This window comes from Synchiropus splendidus, chromosome 8, assembly GCF_027744825.2.
Source record: "Synchiropus splendidus isolate RoL2022-P1 chromosome 8, RoL_Sspl_1.0, whole genome shotgun sequence".
In the NCBI taxonomy this organism is placed as follows: Eukaryota; Metazoa; Chordata; class Actinopteri; order Syngnathiformes; family Callionymidae; genus Synchiropus; species Synchiropus splendidus.
The window spans coordinates 18,317,515-18,340,694 of NC_071341.1; the positions used below are offsets into that span (position 1 = coordinate 18,317,515).

Genomic DNA, 23,180 nt, shown 5'->3' on the forward strand with positions numbered 1-23,180 from the left:
GGGACCCCCTACACTGGGATCCTGGGATAGGGAGAGTTTTCAACTTTGTTTTGTCAACATGCAGTGAAATGTGACTCACGATGTCGGTGCTCCTTCACTGGACAGCAGGACTCGACCTTAGCAGGGCTCTGCTTTCTTGTCGTCAAACTCTAACACAGCGCCCCCTCTTGTCAGCATTGGACACAAAAGTTCACTTTCAAATTGAGTATACAGAAATGCGAACAGATTGCCCACTCCCAGCTGCCCATGAAAATGGCCGCTGTCCAATCAGTGACAAGCTTTGTCCCTCACAGCGTCCACCACTTTCATTTTTAGGATGCACTTTTATGTTGTAGTTTACCTTGTTTTTTCACATCAGGCCATATATTTCCTTCCAGGCATTCAGCAAACAATCGAGCAAGAGGAAGGACAGAACCGGTCGTCCGCTGACTTGAGGATACGCAAAACACAGGTATGTTCAGGAGACTAAAACCAAGACCTCCTGTGAATAACAAAGGTTTTGTTGTTGCTGCCTCTTCAGCACTCCACACTGTCCCGCAAGTTTGTGGAGGTGATGTCAGAGTACAACACCACCCAGTCGGACTACAGGGAGCGCTGCAAGGGTCGCATTCAGAGGCAGCTGGAGATCAGTGAGTGTGTGCTTCAGTCTGCAAACAATGAGTGGCACCTGGTTATCTGTCTGTCTGTCTGTCTGTCTGTCTGTCTGTCGGTCTGTCTGTCGGTCTGTCGGTCTGTCTGTCTGTCTGTCTGTCGGTCTGTCTGTCTGTCTGTCTGTCTGTCTGTCCTGTAGTGTATTTGATGGTTTTGTCTTGAGCTGTCTGTCTGTCTGTCTCTGTCTGTCTCTGTCTGTCTGTCCGTCCGTCCATCCTGTTGTGTATTTGACTGTTTTGTGTTGAGCTCACCATTCGCAGACCTTCACGAGGGCGATGTAAAAGTGGCTCTTCTCCAACACTTGGCTAGAAGCAGAAATGCACAAATTTACATTTTCCACAACAATAATTACTCTGGTGAATGTTTTTATAGTTGTGCTTCTGCTGGTCTCTTTCTCTCTCTCTCTCTCTCTCTCCCTCCCAGAGTTACGTAACAATGGAGGAGAAATAATGCTGTCACCGGTTGCAACACAGTATGAATGATTTAATCAGCCAGTGCTAGGGGTGAAGTGGGACTTGTTGGCTTCATATTCGCAGGGTTTGGGTCTCCATGGTAACAAATAAGAGCCTTCTTCAGCGCCTGTCAGAGCTTTAAGAAAGGAAGTGTGAACTGGCGGTGTGTGTGAAGGCTTGAGTCCGAGCAGGGGGCGCTCTCTTCCTAATTATCCGTGACTCACTGCAGCTTTTCCCCGTCCTTGAACTTGCTCTCCAACCCTCTTAATGTAGCCGCCCAATTAGAGGACGATTATCGATCATCGTCGGGGGTCGTACATGAAGAAATCCCATCCATTTTCTTCTGCTTACCTGGGGTCGGGTCGCGGGGGCAGCGGCCGTCGGAAATGGATCATTGTAATGTTGCAGGTGTCGCCTCTCACCTGCCGTCATCCTCTCATCCGTCGTTCTGAGGGAGTTTGTGTCGCTGACGGATCAAAGTCATCGTCCTGTTGAAATGAAGGAAGTTTTAGTGAGCAGTTCACACGGTAGACGTCACAATATTGAGTTTTTTAAAGGAAAATAATCATATCAAATCTATCAAAACCTTGATATTTTCATTCTGTTCAAACATGAATGTAGTTACATGATTATTATTGAAATTGCACAGTGAAATAGTTCCGTAATATTATGAGTCACTAATATCTGACAGAAAAATGACACAAACATTCACACAGCTCTCACGGGAGACTGAGCAAGATTAGCAGCGAGTGTGTTCAGACTGGAGGTTGCTGACTCGCTGTGACTCACCGGTTTGGAAATGGAGCCCCAGCTCCGCGGGAAGAGTCAAGATATTAACGTAGGTGAGACGGAGTGGATGTTTATGAAGGAGGACAGGTCCTCTCAGGGAAATAAAGATGACAAGAAGCAAACACGTCAGATACAATTGCAATAAGATGAGTGGAGGCCAGTCGATACTGTTGAGGACGTCTCTGAGCGCCGAGGCCACAAGTGGCCACGATTTAGTCATGTCTTTTTTCAGTTTTTAATATTAGCGAAAACACATGAGTTGTACTTTATTTCTATTAGCAAAAGCCAGCGGCTGGTATTGACTACTCCTCTGGGTTTTATAGTTTGTTCATTACTGAGCAATAGTTAAAAAAATGTGTAAAATAGAAATCAAAATTAGCAAAATCATTAAAAATACATTTTTGCTGTTATTAATATTGTGAAACAGTGGACTTCATAATTCAGTACTTACAAGGCCCACAAATACGTAATGCTGACTTTCTCGCAGTGCTTCTCTTCCAGCTCACACTTGCAGCAACAAAGCCGTTCATCTACGCAACTTTGAGTTGTTTTTAAACCTGATACGCCTCTAACTTGACCACACACCACACACACACACAGAATGATGGATTTTTCATTGTCGGACCTGCGACGAAAGACTGTCTGCACCACAGAGCTAACAGAGCGAATGGGGCTAACAGAGCTAATGGCTAATGTGACAGACTTCAAAACTACTGACACTCGTAGTTCCATTAACATTTTTATTGACTGTAATCTCTCATCTTTGGCCTATATTGTCTGATTTTTTTCAAAAAAAAAAAATTATTGATTTAATAATTGCCATATAGCGCACCCCTTTTTGGAGACATTTTTCTGCTATTTGTTTATGCAAATATCATGAGAAAATAGCTGAGTGTCAGTAGCTACAATTATTCACAAATTAAAAGGGAATTTTTACAGGATGATAGACCCAGCACCAAGGGCCTGAGGTTCCTTTGGCGGTGAGCGTCGGGATGATGTCAATGATCCAAGTGAGCCGTGGCTTAAAATGGTTGGCAAACACTGATCTAGCGACATCTAATCTAATCAATGTCAAAACCTCTCATCTATAATTGATATTCAATAGCTATCACACTGGTTTCCAGTTCATGGCCCAGGGGCCAAATCTGGCCTTTTCATGTGGCCTGCAGATAATATTCTATGGTCATTTAAAGTGACTTTTATCCCCTCTGTCGTCGATTTTTTTTTTCATGATGATGCATGAAATGTCCGGTAAATGAAACCTTTCTAGTCTAAGAAAGACATTATTACGATTAAGTAAAAATACAATGTTGTAGTCATTAGGTAATAGTTGCCAATAGAGAAGATTTTTTTTTGTTTATTATTTTAGCTTCATAATTATTTAGTCTCAGGAAATAGAACTTCAGGTCATATCTGTCACGCTCATACTTGGTAAAATAGTAAAAACTGCATCACAAATATTGAGGTACTTTTTCAGCGTTTATAATTGTGTACCTGTTTTTTTCATGTTGACCTGAAAAATCCAAATCCTCACACCTGTGCTCTTCAGTCAGTCAACAAATATGCCAAATGTTTTCCAGCTGGAAGAAACACCACAAACGAGGAGCTGGAGAGCATGTTGGAGAGCGATAATCCTGCCATCTTCACCTCGGGGGTGAGTGCAAACAACCCTGTGTCAGTCCCTGGAGCCATGTCCTGCGTTTACTCCTCTTCCTGGCTTTCTCCCAGATCATCATGGACAACATCACCCAGCAGGCCATGAACGAGATCGAGACGCGACACAATGAGATTATCAAGTTGGAAAACAGTATCCGGGAGCTTCACGACATGTTCATGGACATGGCCATGCTGGTGGAGAGTCAGGTGAACTCACTTGTCCACCTTGTCTTCCTGTTTCATCATGTGAATAGATTAACTACAATTTTTCATAGATGATTTGTCCCAAAAAAATGATAAAAGTGGGACACTAGAGTAATAAGCCCAGGTGGGTATTCCCCTAGAGAACCTCTTTAAGGCGCATTTATGCTGCCTTTACATACGGAATCGTACCGTCCGTTTCAAGCAATGTTACCGTCACTGATCACATACAGTACTTCCTTGCGTTCTCTGCGTTGCTATTGCTGTTCACCAATACATCCACCATGGCGACTAACCCAGATTCAAAAGTAAACAACAAACACCAAAACCAACATGGCGACTGTGGAAAAAGCATTGATCATGTACCTTGCACAAAAGAGGAAAACGGAGGCAACTTTGTAGGAGGCGGTGGTTGGTGAGGCCCTTAAATATATCATGACTGGAAGACGGTGAATTTCCACCATTGTTGTCTTCTTTGAGTCTCATTTAGGATTCATATCCGGAAGTAAGAGCAGCACTGCCCCCCGCGGTTTACAGTGGTACTGCACCGTAGTCTTTGGAAACATGCAGAACTACATCTGAAATGAACAAAGGCTCCGTCCGTATCTGGATTTGTACGTAGCGTTGAGCATAAATGGGCCTTTAGGTGGTCACTCTGGGCAGCTCAAGTTATGAGAAAAATACTTGTTTTTGTGTGGCTTCTTCAAAGAAATATAAAGTATTTTTTAGTCCCTCTGGCCACACTGTTACATGGACTATATTTTTTGCGCGTTTTCTATCAGAGGTTGTCATTGAAATCTGCATGTTGAATGTTTGAATGATTTATTTTTGTTATTTTGCCTAGGAGGTAGAGAGCTATTGTGTTTGATGCTGGTGTAGAATGCTTGGGAAAACAACTTTGTCTTCCAGATGTTGTTATGATCACAAATGTTAAATGCGAGCTTCCTGACTGCAGCTGCTTGTACAGCGAGCTCTGCTGCCGCACGAACTCGTCGGAGAACGATGATGTGTTCTATCCATCTGTTTGCGAAATACACCGATGAGTTCAGATGAAGTGACAGATTGTTTTTTAAATGAGAGTCGGTTGATTGCTGAATATATGCACATGGGATTTCTGCCATCTCTGCATTTAGCGCCGTGTTCACCAGCTGGGCCCCGAGATTTTGACTTCTGGGATTTGAAGTTGGCAACTGAAGGGCAGAGGATGTTTTCTCATATTCAGAGTTGATGAGCAGGTTGAGGTTTTTAATTTCCACAGTCTCTATAGTTACAATATCATCGCGGCGTCACTGAACACACAACCGTCTTTTGTCCTGTTTGCTCTGGACGTAGTTTATGAGCCGCTGCAAAGGCTGCAAGAGCGTGAGGTTTTGTATGTCATGTTTGCTTGCGGTCACAGTTTCGGCCCAGCTGGCCCGACTGATAAAGCCTTTACAAGTGCAGCCTCATGACGCGCACACTCTGGAAGGTCACAACGATCAGGATCTAAAAATAAACTCATTGTCAAAGTACAAAATAAAAGAGGTTCAAATGTACAAGTGCTTTAATTTGGATATAAATGTATATAAATACAATTTCTAACTAAAGTGTGATGAATTTGGTCTAAAAGGACTGTGTTCGAAAGGTATTGTAAGATGGCTTTCATATTTAATAAAATGAAATGTTTTGAGACAAATGTGTGAACAGAACTCACAAAGATATTACATGTTCAGTTTCAGTTGTTGATGCCAAGCTCATTGACAATGTTTATGTTTGCTAGTAGTGAAGCTAGTAACATGAAAATTGAAGTGTCGGAACAAACAAGTTGACAAGCAGAAATAAAAATCTAAATCCAATAAAAGGCACTGCAGTTGTTCTCCAGTTAGGGTCAACAAAGTATAAAATTAGAAATAATGAAGCAGGACAAACTGAAAAAAAGGGAGGCGAGGTACGTCAGGAACACAGTCGCACCTTACCTCTGTCACATGGCAGAGTAGAGACTAGAAGAACCTGAAGCCGAACTTTCACGATCAAATTCGGAATCATGCCGCAACATTTTGCTTTAGTCTTGCGATCCAACTGTAATGCAACTGCTGATACTGCCACATTTTCTTGAAAAAAAGAATTTAATGAATGAAATAAAGTGATATTACTTGACTTGGTTTCTTGACATTTCAAATGATGAAGTTCCGCAGCTGAGTAGTTGCTTTGTTTTCAGCCGCCAAACCAACTTTCCCTGTCTCTCAAATCACTTTTAAAAAGTAGGTCTGTTGGGGAAAGTCAACAGAGACAGAACTGTAGCTCTTCATCTTCCGTGGTTGGACATTAAAACACACCAGCCACGACGCTCAGCTTCTCCTCCATTTCACTTTTTTATTCCTATCTGCGTACATCACTGTAAAACTTGTCATTGGAATCCAGCTTTTTCTTTCAGTCGTACTGAAGCTGTGACCTTCTCACTCCATATAGTTACACTGAAATTACATGTACCTCAATCAACTAACCCATTAATATTGTATAATTTTTTAATCTGTCATGAACTCTGTTTTTCTCCTTGTTTTCTGCTCCGCAACAATGACTCTGAGCACAAAAAAAGTTCCCGCACCACCTAACGTAAGGTAATTCAATTTTATTTTTATATATATTTTCTGTCAATAATCCTTGTTTTGCCTGTGATGATTAAGATATTCTCTTACCGCAGCTGTCTAAATGCCCATTGATTCACCCTGGTGGCTGACGCTTGAATTGACAGTCTTATTAATGCAGTCTCTATGATGTCTTCACATTATCATCCAGGCGCTGCTGTAGAGTAAATAATTGAACCAAGGAGAATGGAGAAAAGACACATGAAATATTCATCCGTCGTCTTCTGATTTTTATTTCTACAGACATCTATGAAATGTAGCGTTGGATGTGTGTCGACACTGGCAGCACGACACTGACTCCCGGTGTGTTTGTGTGCAGGGCGACTTGGTGAACAACATCGAGCGCAGTGTGGTGGAGGCGCTGGAGTATGTGGAGCAAGCGAGAGACAATATCCCAAAGTGTAAAAAGCTAACAAAGATGAGCAAACGGGTGAGAAAAGTTCACAGTTGAGAGACTAACGTCCTTGTTTCTCCTCCCCTCTCTCCTCTGCACTAACCTCTCCCAGGGGGAAATGATAGATCGCATAGAGTACAATGTGGAGCACTCGGTAGACTATGTGGAGAGGGCAGTGTCAGACACTAAAAAGGCAGTTAAATACCAGAGTAAAGCTCGGAGGGTGAGTTGCACAGCTGCATGACCGTGCTGTCGGTGTCAAGAGCATGTTGTGTGTCGTGTGAGTGTAGAGTTGGCGTGGCCGCATGCGCACTTGTGACGTGTTCGCTGTGTTGTGACATTTCTGCATTTGTGCACCTGGTTAACATGCGCAGAAGGTGCCAGGGAAATATACAGTGAGGCTCACGCAGTGGAAATAAACCGATGAAGCTCGCTGAATGTGCCCAAAGTGGTTCCAGAGAAAGCAGCTGTATTATTTAGGAATGTTCCAAGCGTCTAGACACATTTCTTCAGATGCAAAATGTTGTTTTTCTCATGACTCATCTGTAAAAGATAAGAATATAATGTCTTCTATATACAGAATAATCATGAGGAAAAGAAGCGTTGTAAATCAAATGAAATACAAAATATGTAGTGTATAGTGTTTTCATACATAAAATTTAAAGATAAAATGAGATGTGAAATGTTACATAGTGTATTCAGATTTCAGTATATATACACGAGACTTTCTTGTTTTTTTTCTACATTGTATTGTCTAAATAGTAAATATTAGGTTCTTTCAACATTCAAATCTTTGAAAAATGTGTCTTAAATTGTTTCTTAGAATCTCGAGCTGGGACTTGAACATTAGGTTGCAAGGAGTTAGTTATGGTTCTCATTTTTTCAGCATTTTCTCCTCATTTTTCTGACTAACTTTATCGAAAGTTTCTCGTTTTTCTGACTGAATGGTTACATTTGAATTGAGCGATAACGCCCCCGAACACTCGACACAACACTGCCATCTTTTGGTGGATATGAGAAGGCTTTCCTTTCCTTCTGTCTTTCTTTCTTTCTTTCTTTCTCATTAAATCCCCAGTGACGCGCTTCTTTCCTTATTTCCTCCAAACAGAAGAAGATCCTGATCGCAGTGTGTGTCGGCCTGTGTGTGGCCGTCCTCCTTATTTGCCTCACAATTGCGCTCAGTTAGGACGCGAGTGTGAGACGCTAAACTCTCCACAATGTCATGAACATCCCTCCGTTTGGTGAAGTGCTGGTCATTTCCTCTGTCTGACACTCTGTTGAACACCAATGAGAACCTGTGTTCCATACTCCTGCTTAATAAATACACTTCTGTAGGTGCTTTGTCAAACTGAATGCTTCCTTGTTTGTTGACATTTTCATTCCAGCCAAAATTTTAATGAGGAAACCTGGACTGGGCAGAGATTTCTCCGTGTGTACGGTTGCCAGGCAACCACATGTTCACATTGACAGCGCCGAATGTCATGCCATGTTCACATCTGCTCATCAGATTTTAACATTATTCCTATTGTTCTGCATTTCAAAGAGATAAACCTTTACAATAAACAAAATAAATATTATCCAGAATAAACAAATACAGAAATGTATTTATGATGATTTATTATGTAACATAATTCAAAATTTGCAGCAAAAAGACTTTAATAAACAGTGTCTCATAGTAATGACACAGTGTTTTGGTTATAAACAGTAATTTTAGGTGTCTAGATTCAGAAGATAGTGAGCTTCACTCACTGGTGGTCTTGGTCTGTCCCAGGGCCTCTTCCTAGTTCCTCTTACTTGCTATCCCAGATGAGTCTCGTCACCTCATGAAGCAGACTAATTCTGGTTTGGATCATGTTCTTTCGATCACTATATGGAGCTTGTGTCCACATGTGAGTGATGGGCGGAAGCAATGTTCCCTCCAAATGTTTCATGTGTCTGAGCGAACACACAAACTCTCTGAGGGGTCACCTGGACCACTGTGAGCGAGCTGCCATTGTCAGCTGTGGTGACTGCTGTAATAATTTATAATAGCATTTTTAAAATATTTACATTTGCATAATTCACATTGAGGAATGGAACATGTGTGAAATGTAAAATTAAAAAACAAAAGCTTTCAATTGTGTTTGAATTGTATATTCCATATTCAACACACACACACACACACACACACACACACACACACACATATATATATATATATATGTTGAACAAATATGTAATATACAATTCAAACACCATTGAAAGCTTTTGTTTTTTAATTTTACAATCATTAAAAAATTGATTGGGGTGAAATGTAAAATTACATACATTTTTTAATTTTGTTTTGTATATATATATATATATATATATATATATATATATATATATATATAGATAGATAGATAGATAGATAGATAGATAGATAGATAGATAGATAGATATCTAGATATAGATATATATCTTAGAATCTTCCAATACAGTAAGTAAACTAACTCGACAACTTTTACAAATATTTCTCCTTTCTCAAACGGATTGATAAGGCTCATGAATCCGTCTGTTGTAAGTCTGAATTTTGTGCTCTTGAGGCCACCGTATTCTGTGACCGCTCCTTATGGAACAGTGAGCCGGTGTGGATCAGGCTAAATTGAAGAAGGAACGGGTTTCTCTCACCAACTACTGTGTTAATTTCTTTCTCTTTCTCTCTCTCTCCCAACTCCAACCTTATTAGGTCTTGAATTTAAGCGCATGTCACCATTAGCACAAACATCACTAAAATATCATAGGTGTAATTGGTGCATTTTCTAAAAAGTATTGTTTTATTGTTCATAGAACCTGGATTGTCTTGTAACATATCCAACCCCACATAACATGCTCTATAGAACAGGTATTAAGTGAGAAAATGAAGTAAGTCAAACATTAAATTCAGGAAAAACACCTCTTCAAACCAAATTGTTTGTGTGGTTTTGTTGTGCGTTTGCTTGTGGTCAGTTTGCCGTGTATGTAGCTGCATGCAGAGTTTCAGTCCTGTCTTTGTTGTTGTGACGTGAACGTGCAGTTATCACTGCACATTTGTGCCTCGCGACCACCTAACGTGCCTCTCTGCTCTCCACATGCGGCCATGGATGAATCTCCTTTCTGACATTCTGAATCTTTTGCAGAAGAAAATCATGATAATTATATGCTGTGTGATTTTGGGCATCGTCATCGCCTCTGCTGTCGGGGGAACGTTGGCGTGACGTGTGTTATTAAATGCAATGTATGTACAACTTGTTCCGCAGGTTTGGGTCACGTGCCGTTTCACATGTGATGTACAGGACCGGAGTTATGTTGTTCCGCATGAGTCGCTGTTTTGTAAATGTGCGGTGCCGAGTGTCGTCAGTGAAATGTGAACGATAACTGAGTAGATGTGTACAACTATACTAACACAACCCAGCTTCCAGTAGAACGATGGTTTAGTCCACGCCACCATTTTCGTCTCTTTTATTTCCATCCATCCGCTCCGGGATCCCTGCATGGTTGAAAGGAAAACACACCAGTGTTTTGGGCGTGGAGTCATCACTCCTCCAAACCTTTAAAAACTCATCTACATTCGGCCAAGCTTCACCATCTGTGCTGTGTTTCCGACCGTGGCCGCACGGACGCCGTCTTCTTCACGTGTGAATGAAGCGATGGATTATACTTAACTGTATTTATTGTGATATCAAGCTGTCTAACACTGCCAATATGTTCAAATAAGCTCTACAAGTGTGTCCGGGTGAATTTAATACAAGTGGAGATTTCATGTTGTTTTGTGTCGAGCTTAATGTTTGTACCTGAAGAGTCTAGAAAATTTAGCATGAACTGAAAGTAGCTTTATTTGTTTGGATAGCAGACATGAAACGTCTTTAAGAAAAAGACTTTTAGGTTTGATGTTACATTTAGGAGGAAAGAAGACGGCTAATGGATGGCGTTTCCGCTGAACAATTTTGTTGCATTTGACCAAATAAAGAAGTCAATAAGAATGTAAGAAAATATGTGGTAATCTGCTAAAGTTGATCGTAAAAATCCCTGTAAGATTCATACTACATTAAGTACAAAATTAGTTCATTCTAAAACACAGCAACAATGCTAACAATTAGCAACTAGCATCTTTAGAGTTGCTCAGTGTCTCTAGTAAAATTGAGAAGTGAAAGTGTTGATGAACTGGATTGAGCAAACTTCAGTACAAGAGTCAGCATTTCTAACTAAAGTTCCATGAAATCGAGGTGTATTTTTAACACTGTTGTACTGTACACGGTCATGAGCATTACTAGCAGGATCCAAAAAATGGAAACGTTCTTGCCATAAAATGAGACGTATTATGACACAATTGAAGTATTTATACAAAAATACATCATTAAAAATTTGCCAAATTTATTACAACGTCTGTTTTACATTAGTTTTGATAACACTAATATAAGAGACTGGTTTTAAAAATTTCCCATGTCCATTTGCGTGTCTCTCCTTCACAACTTCTGGACGGAGAGACAACTTTGTTTTTTTTTAATTTTGTTTTTTTTTCTAACAGGATATTTGGCTGGTGCCAGTTTTCCTGTATTTAATTTTCCAACGATCAATAATATTCAAAGAGCAAATATATAAGATCTTAATCATCACAATGTTAATCTCGCAATGTGTTTTTATTTATTGACATTTGTCTGTTCAGCATTTTTATTTAGAATGTTTACAGAATTTTTTCAATTGATCCTTTTGTTTTAGCTTATTTCTGTAATGCAAATAGTCCGAAGAAGTTCTTAAAATGGTTTTTCATTTCTATTTTTTTTCCTCCTAATATTTTAGTATATTCATGTCAACATTTTATGAACGTATGAAGTATTGCATTTCTCAAATCTAATCTTAAGCTTATTTCATTTTGTTTTTTGATCTCTATATTTTTTACATTTAATTCTTTTTTTTATGTTTCCCTCTTTTTATCCATTGTAATGGATTTTTTTAAATAAAGGAAGAGTAGCGGTCTTGCTTGAGTGGCTCAGATTTTGTCTAATATTTCTTCTGAAAATGGCCCTGCTCCGGAGCCTTTTCATCAGCTTAGCATGTTGCCAACTCAGCTTGTTGTTTTGTGTTGTGTTGGGAATTTGTTTCATTTCACATTTGTTTACTAGTAAAGATGGTCTTTATCTGAGCATGAGTTTGTGGCTTTATTTTCTAAAGAAGTGGACAACTGGGTTTCAGCCAACAAAAAGAATTTAGCTCAGTGACCTTGTGTGACCTTTAGAGATCCGTCAATTGACAGAGCCTTGTCCTCCTTATTAATTCATGCTTGCTTACTGTCCATTTTGAAGCGATCTGACATTCGCAAATCACAGCAAAAAAGCCAGTAAATTGCACAACTTCGAGCTTTTTTTAAACCTGATGCGACTCTAACTTGACCACACACCAGATCACAACAGAACCATGGAGTGTTCCTAGTCGAACCTGCGACGCCCACGTCTTTCTACGGCTAACGTGACGTCTCACTTCAAAACTTTCTTGACACTCGCAAACCGTCAAAGTTGGCTTTGTGTCTAGCTAAATGCAGAACTGAATAAATGGGCACCAAATGTAAAGAGAAAAATAACAGTTGTTATGAAGTTGAGGCGAAGAACGTTAAATATATGTCTGGAAATTCCCCAAACTGGCATAAAATCATGGGAAAAAAACAGTTACATATTAAGAGTATCAGTCCTTCTCATCTGGCAGTGTCACACACATCCAGATCCTGATGAATGAATGAATAAAAACATAAGCTGATCATAACAATACAAGAGACAGAACGGATATCAGTATTTGTTTTTATTGATTCAAATTTTCAGTTTCTGCTCCATGGGGAACATTTTGACGGCCCCCAGTAGCACCTGATAATAATATAAAAAAATGTGTATCAAGCTTACCTGTATGTTGCAGTAAGAAAGTAATAACAAACTCTAATATAAAATTACACCACATCCATTAATACATATTTATTTTTCTTCCTAGTTACTACTGTCTTTCCTATTGCTCATAGTAGTTTGAACTAATAAGGTACTTGTCTCGTGGCCACTTCATAAAACTATTTCACCACATCTTTCAAGTGCATTACACTTGTTTTATTCTTACAATAATTTGAGCTGGTGACTCCTCTGCAGTTGTTGCACAATTCCAATCTGGAGATGATGTTTCTTTCACTTCCTGTGTTTACTTTTCATTTCCTCTTCTGTTGAATACTCAGGTCAGAACTGTTGAACCTGAAATGCTTCTATGAAACTGACTTTGTGGTTTACTGTGGAAAAAAGAAGAAGTGTCTTGCCAGTGAGCATCTTTCTTTGGTCGGCATCTGGTGTTTGTCATTTCCAAAAGACTCTTCGAAGCGTTGCATGACCTGTGAGGTTGACATCAAACTCGATGAGAGAGGGTGAAAAACATATAAGACTGTGTAAACTAACTTTACAGAGCTATTTTCATCACAAGAGACAAAAATATTTATGCATTTCTGAACTAAGTTAAAAGGGCAGTTTACACCTGGCAAGGCTTACTTTTCGGAAAAGCTCCTCAATGTGGTCATTCTTTGCGTGTTGTTCAAAAACATCTGCAATGTACTGAATAAGCAAAGAGCCTTCTTCTGGGTGTCTGTATGACACTGTGCCTGCAGGACAGAAAAGAACGTCACCTGTTGATACGCAAAGGATTCAAGTGACTTGCACATTTGAACAATAGAATTTGAGTGTCACAGACCGGGTGTGCAGGAGAGAAGAGAAATAAAATCTTTTTCTCTGTGTGCTGATCGTAGAGCGTCTTCTATATACTCTCCGGTGCCATCCTCAACATAGACTGTGCCAGATTGCTCTGTGAAGATACTTTCAAGGGTAAGATGTACTTCAGTAGAGGCGGTAATATATATGGCCTTACCCGGATGTGCCGGGCTATCTACCCTGCAGGCCTGGACGACGATGATCTTGGGTTTGTCCAGCAGGGCCGGACATTTCTTTGTGCTGAGATGCTCGTATATTTCACTGAGCAGGAACTCATCCGGCTGCGGCCCAACCCCAAGCACCTTCCCCAGTTTTCCATGGGACATGATGATCACAACAACGCTGTCGGTGCTCTTGAGCTTGGGGTGTTTCGCAAAGTCAACCACGGCCTCTTCAATTTGCTGGAAGGACACAGACAAGTGTTTGCGCTGGTTCAAGATTCCACGTAAGTGCTTGAGCAAGTACCTTTCCTGTGAGGTTAGTGTGTGAAACAACGTCGTAGTGGAGCCACCTGAGCACGCGCTCCATGTTCTCTTGGTCTTTCTTTGCACCGTTTCGGTTTTGACTTGGATTAGAAAACTCCATGTTCGTGATGAGCAGGGCCACGCGGTTCTTTTTGGAAGCTTCTGTCACAGGGTAACTCTGCGTAGCATAACAAGAAAAATATTAATTACAATAATACGAAAATATGAAATCCCCTTTAGATTCGATCAAAAATGTCCTGTTGTCTCCTCTTCTAAGTGAATAGGAATTTATTTATATATGAGTGGCGCGTCCATGTTCTTCCTTCTTCTTTAGTTATTATTTATCTATTGTTGGAAGCATATTTGTGTAAGACGTATGGGGATAAGCTTCTCTAAAATCAATACATAATAGCGCAGACATATAGGAGTAAATTACTGATGCCAGTGTACTGAACTTTAACACTGTACAGCATCAATGATATATGCATGTTTTTATGACTTACACAGTTGGCGCCTCCGTCCTGCCTGGGTGCCTTGTTTTGGTTTGATGCAGCTGAAAAAAAGGAAGAATCAGAGCTGAAGAACACAGTGGAGAAGCAAAGCCGACTCTGATATCAGCTGACCTGCAGGAGAACAGGGATGAAGAGGGGTGTTCAAGCCCAAAACAGTGAAGAGGTTGAGGTCTCTCTCCTTCAGGTGAGCGATCATCTTCCAGCTGGCGTCGTCGCCTTTCTTTATCACCATGCTGGTGACTTCCCGGGCTCTGTCTTGGATGACGCTGTAACCCTGAACGATGGTTTCTTTCTCCCCATCGTTCAAGACGCCGTCATCGAGAAGGTCGTCGAGGAGCTGAGAAATAAGCGCCACGTTCGAGCGATTGATGAACTGTGTGCGTACGCGACGGAGCTCGTCTGGAAAACAAAAGTGAGACTGGATGAAACGGATGTCACCAAAGTCAAGGTTGACTGATCTACGATTGTGGTGGTCAGGAAGTCTGGGACTGCACCCACCCACTGATAAGATGAGGACGATGGATGAGAATATACATTTATTGAATATATATTTGAATTTAATCACAATATTTCTAAGAATAATCATATAAATATGAATAATATAATCAATGTTAGGATGAATCTCATGCATCTAGTTCCATATGACTATTTCAGATAACTTTATTTTGATTTGACATTAATGCTACTGGAATATTATTATAACTCATTAACTTTAACCTTAATAATTAATGAACTGATGATTTAGAATTATCAGTACTATTGACGATTAATATGTCAATGACTATATTTGGAACAAAACTCCTGTGTCTCATTTATCATGGGCAATATTTATTGTTGTTTAGGATTCATTTGTTCATATGACATGGACATACTCAACAAATATTTGGAAATCCGAGAAATCATCATCAACAAAATATTAATCATAAAAATATGAAGTGTAATATGGAAAATGTCTGTGACAGATGTGTCTCATGTCCCCTGAATATTCACAATACTTTTGGACCCTGATGGACACGTTTCCTGGAAGCTATTGAGCAAATATAAAAAAAAATATATTGGCAAAATATGAATATTAGAAATATTAAGACTAATATATTAACATAATTGTCTGTGACAGATGTGTCTCATGTCCCCTGAATATTCACAATACATTTGGACCCTGATGGACACTTCTCCTGGGAGCTATATAAGAAAATCTACGAAGACGAGACATTTGTTGACCGTTCCTAACCGACGGGTGTTTAGCAGCGTTCGCGCTACTTGACAGATATTCAGTCCGCGATCAGTGAGCACTACTCGGGAGGCAACAGCGGTTAGCGGCGTTAGTCCTGGAGCTGATGTCTGTCGAATATCCAATATCCAACCAACTTCACTGCGGTGGAAAAAGACACTTTTTATAACGTCATGGCGCTGTAAAGTTCATACAATATGCGATGCCACTCCAGCGAAATCGAATGTCTAAGCATCCGCAGCATGTTTCTGCGAGCGACAAAATGTATTTGAGCGGGAGCTAAAAATAATACACGGAAGAACGAAAAAGTGAAAGTAAAATCTATAACGCTCTTTAGTTTTAAACGCGTTTTTACTCTTCTTTTCATATCACGTTTTGTTTCATTAAATATTCTTTCGCCTTTTTAACGTATTAATATAGTTCTTACCTGCCATTTCTGTAACCTCGGTTAGGTGAGACGACTTCTATAGTGTACTTCGACAAGTGCTACGGCTGGATCTGGCGCGGAAGGATACGTAAAAATATCTTACCGATGATTCGGTCCGACGACGGTCCTGTGGAAGTTGAGGGGGGAAAAAATGCCGCTGTCGTAGATACAAACTAAAACTAAACTAGCAAACTAAAACAGAGTATAATAATACAAACGATTTCCATTGGAAAATTGCAATAATAATAATAATAATAATAATAATATGTAATGTATAATACTTTGTAAATTTCACAATGCATTTATATCCTATGAATGAGTACATCTAAAATGTGTCTTTTTATGAACGACGGAACCGAAGAAATATTTTATATCATACTACTACGCTCCCCAAATAGTCATTTCAAGTTAGTGTTGTTACACATTCTTGCCGGTAGATGGCGGTATCTAACTTCAGTGTATCAGTCGGCCAATGCACTGCAGAAGAAGAGGGCACTGTTTAGCTAGCAAAATGACAGTTGTTGATAACTGACTCCGTCAAAAGAGGGCAAGAACAACATATCTAACTCTCATTTTATGTTTGTAAAGGATCAAACAGGATGTTATAAGGTGCTGATGTCACAGTTCCATAGCGTTATATATTCATTACTGTTATTACGGCTAAAGCCATCGAGTTGATACTGACTCACAACAAACAGGTGATGAAGCTTTTCTTTTATTTTTCTGCCGTTTAAAACAATACATTTCCATTTAGTCATGTCGTCACCGCAATGCTGGAGATGTTAAATAGCTCTTGTTAGAGAGAATGATAATAAGTTTGTCTGTGGCTGCAGGGCGATTTTAGCGGGTGAGTCACTATTTTTTCTCCATCATTCGAATACATTTCACTTCAAGGAGGCGTGCGGTTCTGTTTGAATGAGCCAGATTATGATGTATCAAAGCTCACTTGAAGAATCTCACCGAGTATATAAGTCGATCGGCCCCCAATCTTCTTTAATGATAGCCGGTATGTATGTCGCTGTTCTTGTACATTGACTCCTGCAGGTTTCCTGACTGACAGTATGCAGAGCCAGCAGTCCAAATGGCGGGGCATCCATCTGGACCAGTCGGAACTGCTCTGCAAGAAAGGTTGTGGGTTCTACGGCAACAGTGCCTGGCAGGGGCTTTGCTCAAAGTGCTGGCGGGAGAACAACCAAACAGACCGTCAGAAACAGATCCTAGAAGACTGTGCCCTCGCCGAACGGTTAGTCTTTAATGTGTGTCTTCTTCTCTCACGAATTCACCACCGCAGGTTTTGCATCATTGGTCATCTCCCTCTCCCTCTCCTGCTTGGCATCTCCACCTGAGTCCAACACGCCCACCTTCTCCCGTTGCAAATTAAACAAGCCAAAAGTCCAGTGAAGTTTTGATTTTAAAATGCCTTATCTTTGTAATGGCTTTTGTCTGTTCTTATTGCTAACGTAACACCATGCCACCCCTTATGCAGGTTGCAAAGAGAAGAAGAGATTGCCGCGTCCCGCAGGGATCATAAGGCAGGTTCTCCGTCCAACCTCACCGCTTTTGGGAAACCTGAGGAGCGCAAAACTAAGGAAAAGCTGGGGAAGGTGTCTGGGTTTTTTTCCCTTCATCCAAAATCATCTTCAAAAACAGGTACAACTGTGACATATTTATTTTGCAGAGCTTGTGTATGATGTTTTTGTGTGTCTAACACCCCAGTTTTAGTGTTACTGATGCTGCCTGTTTTAAAAGCCTTCAGTATTGTGGTTGCAGTTAAAACTATGACAAGGAAACATTCTCTTGTGTTATGCGTTTGCCGCAAATCCCGTCATTTTCAGAAATAATATCTTTTTTTGTCTGGATCTTGAGATGCGGCTGCCACTGAGGGTCATTTCAGCCCGAGTACCAGCTCACGTCCAAACCAGCATTCTGCCGAGGACACTGACCTCGTAACCAGAGAGTTCATCGATTTCCTCAAGCCCCAGAAGCTTGGTGCCAAGATCTTCAAACACTGCCGGACTTTTACTGGTACCATGGCTCACAAGCAGGTTGGTGACGTTTTCCATTACAAGCGGATCTAGATCAACCTATTTTTTGTAGTTGTGCTTGAATTTATCTCGTCCTTTTATCTCATCCGTGTGTAGCCCTTTAACTACCACACCAGGACTTTTTTATCAGATTTAGAAATTATATTATTTGCTATTTATTTTACTTTTTCAGTTAACGTATTGCATTCATGCTTCATGGAATATGCAACAGATGTGTTCATGGAGGTGACATAAGAAGTTTGAGTTAACTTGAGTTAAAAATTCTTTCTTTGATTATAGTCTGTTTTTACATATATTGGTTCATTCAATCAAAAAAAAACATTTTATGTGGGAAAAAAACAATTGTTTTGTATTAGCAGTGGTCTGGTCTCCAGTATTACTCTGTATTTGTGTTTGGTCTCCAGAGCCTGAGTGCTGACGAGATGTCGGAGTGTGTGCAGGAATTTTACCACAGTTTGTCCGAGCAGCTCCAGGTCCAATACAAAGGTGCAACTGGCTGAGTTCACATATATCAGCCCTGTGATAGTCCTGTGAAACAGTGGAAGATGCCTCTGTTATTTGTGCCTCAGGTGCTGCGGACCATGTGGAGAACATCATGGATGAAGTAGAGAAGTACGTGATGACGTGTCTTTACGAGGAAGTCTTCTGTCCCCCGACGTCAGATGATGAGAGGAAAGATTCGGTCCTTCAGAAGAGAATCAGGTGTGTTGTTGAAGGCTTCTTCGGAGAAATGGCTGAATAATGCAGATGTCTTTTTGACAGAGCCTTACACTGGGTCACCCTGGAGAGGCTCTGCGCTCCAGTGGACGAGAAGATCCCCAAGGCATCCGACAGTGTGATTAAAGCCATCATGGGTGAGTCTCATTTCAGTGAACCACTTCCTCTTGGTTTAGTTCATCTGATAGAGGAGTTCCAGTATGCAGCGCTCGGATTATTATCTGCAGCATCCATCCATTCTTCTGCTGCTGCTGCTGCTGCTGAGAGTGGAGGTTTACACCTGGATGCTTAGCTGTCTCTGGATTGTGATTTAAGCCTCCTATGGTGTGTATGTTAGATATTTGCTGCAGAGTGTCTGAAATGTGAAAAAATACTTTAAAATTTGGACAAATACTGTATATAATAGAATAATAGGGATGGACGATAACTTATTGTACACGATGTGCTGCCAAAAACAATCCCCACGATGAGAATTCTGCATCTCATGATAAATTTGACAAACTATCAGTGCACTCGCTACATTGGACCTGCATACATGAATACATCAAGACAAGAACAGCGCAGCGCTCTCCAGCGCTGTGGTGTTTGACAGTCAATACCAGCATGTGAGAGTGTGGTTCACGATCGTAGTTCCAAACTTATTTTGACAATGACACTGGTCAACTGTAGGTCTCTGGATCTGTGTTTATTTTATTAGATGGAGTGGTCCTCATAGGTTCTGTGACGTGGTCGTCTACCTTGGTTCACACCAACACATGCAGGTCTCCCACTGCACTGGCGCCTCGGCTATACACCCTGGTGAAAATAGTTGGATATTGAATGGAGCTCCGCTCCGGTACTGGCGACGGCGTCCTCTTCCGCATCCCCATTAGGGTTCACTGATCGCGGACACACTCTCACAGGCAGCACTAATGCTACGACCTGGCATCAGTTAGGGACCATCAACAAATTCTAAAGTGGTCAAAGTATTGGTGAAATCTTCAATAAGGCAATGAAAAAGAACCATTTTAGGAGAGAAAATTGTGAAAAGGTTTTTCATCACACACACACACATGTACTGACAGTTTGTATAATGATTTGGAGAATACAACACAACTAAATGATTATTCACATTATTTCTTATATTTCTTCACTAGCATCAAGGAAATGTGTCCAGACTGGTCCATAGTTAAAGTCAACTGTTCAGAGACATGAGATACAGCAGACAGATGGCTCAATTTAACCCCTAAATAAAGCTGGCAGAGCAGCCTGTCAGACACCAGCGGCTTCTACCAGAGACGTGAAACATTGAGTTTCTCATCTCTACACTTAGTTAACTATTATATTTAAACATAAACAAATCATGATGTTGGAGACAAACTCCACTAATACGTTTCAACATAAAACTGCAGTGTCCAACACATGGAATAGAATGAACATTTATGTGTGATAGTTATCTTTGCCACCGAAATGACAAAGTTGATCATGTTTTCTTTTCCTTTTTCTTTTTTTTTTTGTTCCATATCACCCATTCCTACTAAATAAGAATTGGGAGGGAAGAGGGAAGTAATACTGCTAAGTGCAGGATGAATCATACAGTGATTCTGAGAAAAGCTCAACACAGACATGTGTTAGAATGAGCATGGGCAAATCTCAGGTCAGGAGAACAGACAATTCAGCCAGCTCCACAGTGGCTCTGACTGAAGACAGCCACCTGAGTCTGGTGTCCTGAACCGATCATTTCAGATCCATCTGCCAGAGACTGCTCCAGTTGTTGGTCATGAACATGCTGGGATTCTTGCTGCTTCGCTTGTTTAAATCTCTGTCTGTGGACACCTCGCCAGTCTGACTCAGAGTAACCTCTCCTGAAACTCTTCCAGACCTGACTGAGCTGGATTCGAAGCGCGTACCGAAAGACAAGCTGGCTTGCATCACCCGCTGCAGCAAACACATTTGCAACGCTATTAAAGTCTGCAGGAAGGAGCTGGTGTCAGCTGACGACTTCTTGCCCACGCTCATCTACATCGTGCTCAAAGCCAACCCTCCGCGGCTTCAGTCCAACATTCAGTACATCACGCGCTTCTCCAACCCGAGTCGCCTCATGACGGGGGAGGCTGGTTACTACTTCACTAATCTGGTGAGAACGCCTTTTGTCTGACATCAGCTTGCCTGGAGTGACCTCTTCCGTCTGCTCTCCTCAGTGCTGCGCAGTGACCTTCATAGAGAAGCTGGACGGTCAGTCTTTGAACATGACCGCTGAGGAGTTTGACCTTCACATGTCCGGTCAGGTGACCCCCCACAGACCGCCGTCCAGCACGGCGGGCGCCGATCTCCAAGCCATTCACAAAGCCCAAGACCCCCGGAGTCGGATGAAGGAGACTCCGGACAAAGACCTCATCGACTGGACCGCGGAAGTGAAAGCAACGGGCCAAGACCAGTTGGAAAGTGCTCTACACGACTTGTTGGAGGCACCGAAAGCAAACACTGCCGTTCAGACCCCAGCGTCAGCCATCGACTCGGACAACGTGGAGAACCCACAGCTTCCTCCGCCTCTGCTGCCCCAAACTCTGAGATGAAGAATCTGGACTGAAAAACCTCTTGTTCTTCCTGCCTGTTGGCTCGACTCCTGGACAAACACCTTGCTGTGAGTCCATATTGCAGACCACACTGTCTCTAAATCCTGAGTTCGTACGACAGAACCACAGCAATAAGAGTTTTATAGATCAACTGTGTGCTCCAGTGACCTTCCGAGATCATGACTCCTCTGATGATCTTCCGTTGCAGCTGAACGGTATAAAACAATGGATTATGGAGGATCATTATTATTATATTATTATTATATTATTTAGAATCAGAACACTACAATGCTGAAGCAAAGATTAGTCACTGACCTGAGAACCTGCTTGGAAACCAATAGATAAATAAACAGTGTTATATGACAAAACCTCCCTTGTTCAGGCACTTTCCTGACAAATGAGTGTTAGTTATGAATGTGTCTTCATGATGAGTAGACAGCAGCAACTTCCCTGAAGCAACCAAACAATAGAAGAAAGGAACAATTCCCCTCTGTAACTCAACTTAAATTCACCTCGACATCCTGAACACATCCTGTAGCCTCCGGATCCTAAGCCACACTGGCATGAAGAGTCAATATCAGAGTAGTGGGTTTAGTTTCTGGAAAAGAGGAAGCTTGTGTTTTCATCCTTGTATGTACACTGGGGGGCAGTCATGAGGCAGTGTACTTCAGTCAGAGGTGCTGGATTTTTTTTTCCTTGATAATCATCATTCTGAACTGCGACCATCTGCATATCCTGCTGTCGATGTGTGAAATGTTCCGATCAGTCCGCGCACTCGTGTCCCTCACATTTGTCTCCTGAGACATCCAAGTTTTATAAAGTCAGTTATGAGGACATTTATTGCCCTTAAATTACTGACTAGATTATATTTATTGAACACTGTTGTGGTAGCTTAGAGAGCTACAATGAAGCCCAGACGTTTCCTGGCTAAATCTTATTGCAGTGTGGAGCTTTACCTTCTGGCTCAGCTCTTTCGCCACCAAAGCATTTGCCTCTGCTCTGTCCAATCGCAATGCATGTATTTTTTCTTCTGTCTGAGCTGGATTTGAACCGACAACTCCTCAACTGATCCAACTACAAATTATTGACCTGAAATGTTTTGCGAAAGCATGATATCGCAATGGGTGACATATATATTTTTGAAAAATATATGAAAATGTTTCAAAACAGCTGTCAAAAGTTTTGATGTTTCCTTCCTCAGATTGAGTAATGATGTGGGATTAAGTCCATATAGTGTTGTCTCATGGTCAACTATTGTATTTAACTAACTTAAGATGGTATTTATGGTGAGAATATGAAAACAAACTCCAGTGTTTAGTTGGACGTGTCAATGAAGGTTCCAGGTTTGTTGTTTGAACTCCCATCATGTGGGTTTTACTGATGTAAAGCTGCCTGGTTTGTGATACATATTTTAATAAAGCCATATGTTCAAACTCTCTAATGTGGCTGCAAATTATATCGTCCAAAAGGTGACTTGTCTGAAAAGGTGGGGATGCTGTCACGAGGCGTCACCCAGTCGGTGTGACCTGAATGTGGTGTCAGTAGTGGGACACTGGACTGAACCTTGAATGGATGAGGAGCCTTGGATGGGGACAACACAAGAAGACTGCTTTGTTACTACAAAAACACGAAAAAATATTTTTTAAAAATGTTTTTTTTTCAAGCCGATCAACCGAACCTGATTTAAAGACGCCGGATCATCAGTTCTTTTTGTTTTTGATCAGATTCACACAGAAG

At 41.0% G+C, this 23,180-nt stretch overlaps 3 protein-coding genes across 8 annotated transcripts in view; 2 read left to right on the forward strand and 1 right to left on the reverse strand.

Annotated features, from left to right (window-relative positions):
• Nucleotides 1–13,056, forward strand: part of stx1a (syntaxin 1A (brain)) — a 51,697-nt gene extending 38,641 nt beyond the window's left edge. The window contains exons 5-10 of one of the 5 annotated variants that reach the window (XR_008415644.1): nucleotides 378–451; nucleotides 521–629; nucleotides 3,473–3,546; nucleotides 3,621–6,346; nucleotides 6,693–6,774; nucleotides 6,880–6,990. Coding sequence is in view for 3 of the 5 variants with exons in the window: in XM_053872128.1 (XP_053728103.1) it covers nucleotides 378–451; nucleotides 521–629; nucleotides 3,473–3,546; nucleotides 3,621–3,755; nucleotides 6,693–6,803; nucleotides 9,905–9,982 (581 nt within the window). In the remaining 2 variants the exon portion in view is untranslated. Of the gene's footprint in view, nucleotides 1–377; nucleotides 452–520; nucleotides 630–3,472; nucleotides 3,547–3,620; nucleotides 6,347–6,692; nucleotides 6,804–6,879; nucleotides 6,991–7,875; nucleotides 9,002–9,904 lie in introns of those variants that run through there. The other 4 variants (XM_053872128.1, XM_053872126.1, XM_053872125.1 and 1 more) reach the window with 4 other exon arrangements.
• Nucleotides 12,551–16,203, reverse strand: LOC128763381 (caspase a-like). Of its 2 annotated transcripts, XM_053872124.1 has the most exons (8): nucleotides 16,127–16,203; nucleotides 14,580–14,867; nucleotides 14,460–14,509; nucleotides 13,958–14,134; nucleotides 13,650–13,893; nucleotides 13,476–13,586; nucleotides 13,277–13,386; nucleotides 12,551–13,122 (listed from the first exon to the last, which is right to left on the reverse strand). In XM_053872124.1, the coding sequence occupies exons 1-8, from the start codon at nucleotides 16,131–16,133 to the stop codon at nucleotides 13,021–13,023; spliced, it is 1,089 nt and encodes a 362-aa protein (XP_053728099.1). In that variant the 5' UTR covers nucleotides 16,134–16,203; the 3' UTR covers nucleotides 12,551–13,020. The 2 variants fall into 2 exon arrangements, with proteins under 2 accessions (XP_053728099.1, XP_053728098.1); XM_053872123.1 differs by having other exon boundaries at nucleotides 13,476–13,893.
• Nucleotides 16,204–16,580: 377 nt separating this feature from the next.
• rabgef1l (RAB guanine nucleotide exchange factor (GEF) 1, like) lies at nucleotides 16,581–22,871 on the forward strand. The gene is made up of 8 exons (XM_053872122.1): nucleotides 16,581–17,369; nucleotides 17,613–17,776; nucleotides 17,993–18,171; nucleotides 18,576–18,657; nucleotides 18,741–18,873; nucleotides 18,934–19,025; nucleotides 20,748–21,004; nucleotides 21,069–22,871. The coding sequence occupies exons 1-8, from the start codon at nucleotides 17,188–17,190 to the stop codon at nucleotides 21,441–21,443; spliced, it is 1,464 nt and encodes a 487-aa protein (XP_053728097.1). The 5' UTR covers nucleotides 16,581–17,187; the 3' UTR covers nucleotides 21,444–22,871.
• The last annotated feature ends 309 nt before the right edge of the window (nucleotides 22,872–23,180 follow it).